The 3,042-nt window shown below is 61.7% G+C and overlaps 1 protein-coding gene across 1 annotated transcript in view; it reads left to right on the top strand.

Moving 5' to 3' along the window:
- Positions 1–1,888, top strand: part of LOC103798443 (breast cancer anti-estrogen resistance protein 1-like) — a gene marked incomplete at its 5' end in the record, with an annotated part of 2,191 nt that extends 303 nt beyond the window's left edge. The window contains 3 exon segments of the mRNA XM_009070703.1: positions 1–739; positions 948–1,037; positions 1,373–1,888. The exon segment at positions 1–739 is cut by the window's left edge and continues 14 nt beyond it. Of these exon segments, the coding sequence (XP_009068951.1) occupies positions 1–739; positions 948–1,037; positions 1,373–1,888 (1,345 nt within the window).
- Positions 1,889–3,042: the final 1,154 nt, after the last annotated feature.

The following is a 3,042-nucleotide window of genomic DNA, read 5'->3' as shown; positions in this document are numbered from 1 at the left end:
CTCCAGCACAGGCAGCACCCGTAGCAACATCTCCACATCCTCGCTGGACGTGGTGCCTGTGAAGGAATCGGCCAAGGGAGCCGGCAAGGAGTTCTCCCTGGACTTGGATGCGGCCATGGAGACACTGGCCAAGCTCCAGCACGGCGTCAGCAGCGCCGTCTCCTACCTCATGTCCTTTATCAGCACCAACTGGCGCAGCCCCGAGAACATGGAGGCCAATGCTGCCAGTATCCGTGGGGCGGCCGAGGGTGTCCGGACAGCCCTCCGGGACCTGCTGGAGTTTGCCCGGGGAGCAGTGGGCAATGCTGCCCAGGCCTCTGACCGCTCGCTCTACACCAAGCTCAGCAAGCAGCTGCAGAAGATGGAGGACGTCTACCAGTCCCTGGCACGGCATGGCCAAGCGCTGGACGCTTGCCACTGGGCTCCAAGTGCCCTGACCAGTGGCAAGTCGGGCACAGATGACTTGGAGCACTTCGTCATGCACTCGCGTGGTGTCCCCGATGATACCAAGCAGTTGGCTTCCTTCCTGCATGGCAATGCCTCCCTCCTCTTCAAACGGACAAAGCCGGTGGCGGAGAGCGGTGGCCATGGGCCCCCTCACCCCTCCGACAAGGCCAGCAGCATCCAGTCACGGCCCCTGCCCTCCCCGCCCAAGCTGCTGGCCCAGGAGTCACCCGATGGACCCTATGAGAACAGCGAGAGTGGCTGGATGGAGGATTACGACTATGTCCATCTCCAGGTGGGCATGGGCAATGGGGCTGCTTCCCACAGGGAGCACTTGTGCCAGTGGCTTCCTGGCACAGGGGGATTAGGCAGTTCTGCCACCCACACTGTTCTCTTGCCCTCCAGCTTGAGGGCTGTAGAGACTAGGTGTGTCCCAGGGCAGGTGGGGGCTTGCTCTGGCAAGGCTGATGTTGCTGACCCCTACCCATGTCATGCCCCTGCAGGGCAAAGAGGAGTTTGAGAAGACCCAGAAGGAGCTGCTGGAGAAAGGCAACATCATCCGGCAGAGCAAGGACCAGCTGGAGCATCAGCAGGTAGGGGGGCTAGGGTGGACAGGTGAGCACTGTTGGGCACAGCGCTTGGGGCAGGCAGGGCCCAGGTTCTGCTTCCCTCATAACTTCTGCTGCTGGTCTGACCACAGCCCTCTTTCCTGGCTGTCCCTGGGGTGGGTCTGCCTTGCCTTCCGTACCAGCGCTGGGCCAGTGGAGAGAGGCATTGGCACGTCGGTCCTGGAGTGGGGACTGGCATGGCTGTCCTGGGGCTGGCAGCATCCTTCGGTTTTCCCTGGGGCTAACAGTCACAGCCACCTGTACTGGTTGCATCAGGGTGAGGAGCAGGTGGCCCTGCCTCACACCCATCCCTCCCACAGCTGAAGCAGTTCGAGCGGCTGGAGCAGGAGGTGACGCGCCCCATCGACAATGACCTGTCCAACTGGAGCCCCCCCCAGCACTACGGCCCGGCGCAGGGCGGTGGGACACTGTGTCCTGCTGACCGCCAGCTCCTCCTCTTCTACCTGGAGCAGTGCGAGGCCAACCTCACCACGCTCACCAACGCTGTCGACGCCTTCTTCACTGCTGTCAGTACCAACCAACCCCCCAAGATCTTTGTGGCCCACAGCAAGTTTGTCATCCTCAGCGCCCACAAGCTTGTTTTCATTGGGGACACGTTGTCCCGCCAGGCCAAGGCCCCGGACGTCCAGCACAAGGTGATGCACTACAGCAACCTTCTCTGCGAGATGCTCAAGGAGATCGTGGTGAGCACCAAGGCGGCTGCCCTCCACTACCCTTCTCCTGCCGCCTCTAAGGACATGGTGGAGCGTGTCAAGGACCTTGCCAACAGCACGCAGCAGTTCAGGATGGTGCTGGGCCAGCTGGCAGCCATGTGATGGCCTCGGGACCACTGTCCCCTCTCCCTGGCCTTCCCTCCTGCCCCAGACAAGCGTCCCCCTCCACGTGGGTCCTCTCCACCTGGTGTTAAGTGGACATGTACATAGAGACTCCCATGCGCACCGGGGGCTGGGGCTCTGCAGGGAGAGGGTTGAGGAGGCTGCAGCTATCATCCCCCTTCCTCTTCCTCCCTCTGGCCAAAGGCCAGGAATGGTTTCAGAGCAGTGCCCATCATGAAGCAAAGTTGGGAGGTGGATCTATGCCCACTCCTTCCCTGCTGTCCTTTCTCCGTACAAAACTGTCAGCCAGTCCTGGCCTGGAGGGCATGAGGCCGTGTCCCTGCTGAGACAAGGATGTGCCTGGCAACTTGAGGTGATGCTGTGGCTGTTCCGCTCTCACAGGGACTCTCGAGCACTCTGTGGTGGCCAACAGATTCCAGTGGTGTGGAAGCCATCCCCAGTGGTGCTGGGACAGGGTGGCAGAGGGGGGTTGGACTGGCCCCCTGTGTGCCAGAGGCCGGGGATGCAGGTCCCCGGGGGGGCAGGTCCCCGGGGGGGTAAGGGGTAGTGGGGTGGCACTGGGGTGATAAGGGGCTAACCTGTGCGTTCTCACGTCTCGGGTTGTGCTACAGTACCAGCTGTAACCGAAACGCGAACGGAAATTGGTGCCTTTTGAACACGGGGGAAGCTTCCGCTGGTTCCCGGAGCTACGGAGTGGCAGCCCCCTCAAAACTCGGCCCCAAGTCCCCCAGCAGCATAAAGATTTGCCTAGAAACCCCCCCATCTCCTGGGTATCTGTGTGTGCCTGCTGTGGGGAGGGTGAGCCCCTGAGACAGGACTGGGGAAGGGTCTTGTCCCTCCAAAAGGTAATGTGGCCTATGGCGGCTGCTGGTGCACAGAGGTTTAATGGGGCACGAGGTGACTTTTGGGAAATGAGGGAGGGCAGTGAGGCACCCCAGTCCTGACTGGAGGTAGGGGTGGTGGTGCGGTGTCCCTTGCAGCACTTTGCCAGGGCTCACAGCCCATCATGGAAGCTGTGGGTTTGGCATGGCAGAGGACAGTAGCATCTTGCTCCATCCCCACCCATCCCTGGTCCTGGGCACCCATCCCTTCCACCACCTCTGAGCCCATACCACTCTGGGGCAGCTCAGCAT

This window comes from Acanthisitta chloris, unplaced genomic scaffold, assembly GCF_000695815.1.
Source record: "Acanthisitta chloris isolate BGI_N310 unplaced genomic scaffold, ASM69581v1 scaffold32742, whole genome shotgun sequence".
In the NCBI taxonomy this organism is placed as follows: Eukaryota; Metazoa; Chordata; class Aves; order Passeriformes; family Acanthisittidae; genus Acanthisitta; species Acanthisitta chloris.
Note: the sequence above shows the minus strand (reverse complement) of the source record. Positions and strands in the feature narration are given on the sequence as shown.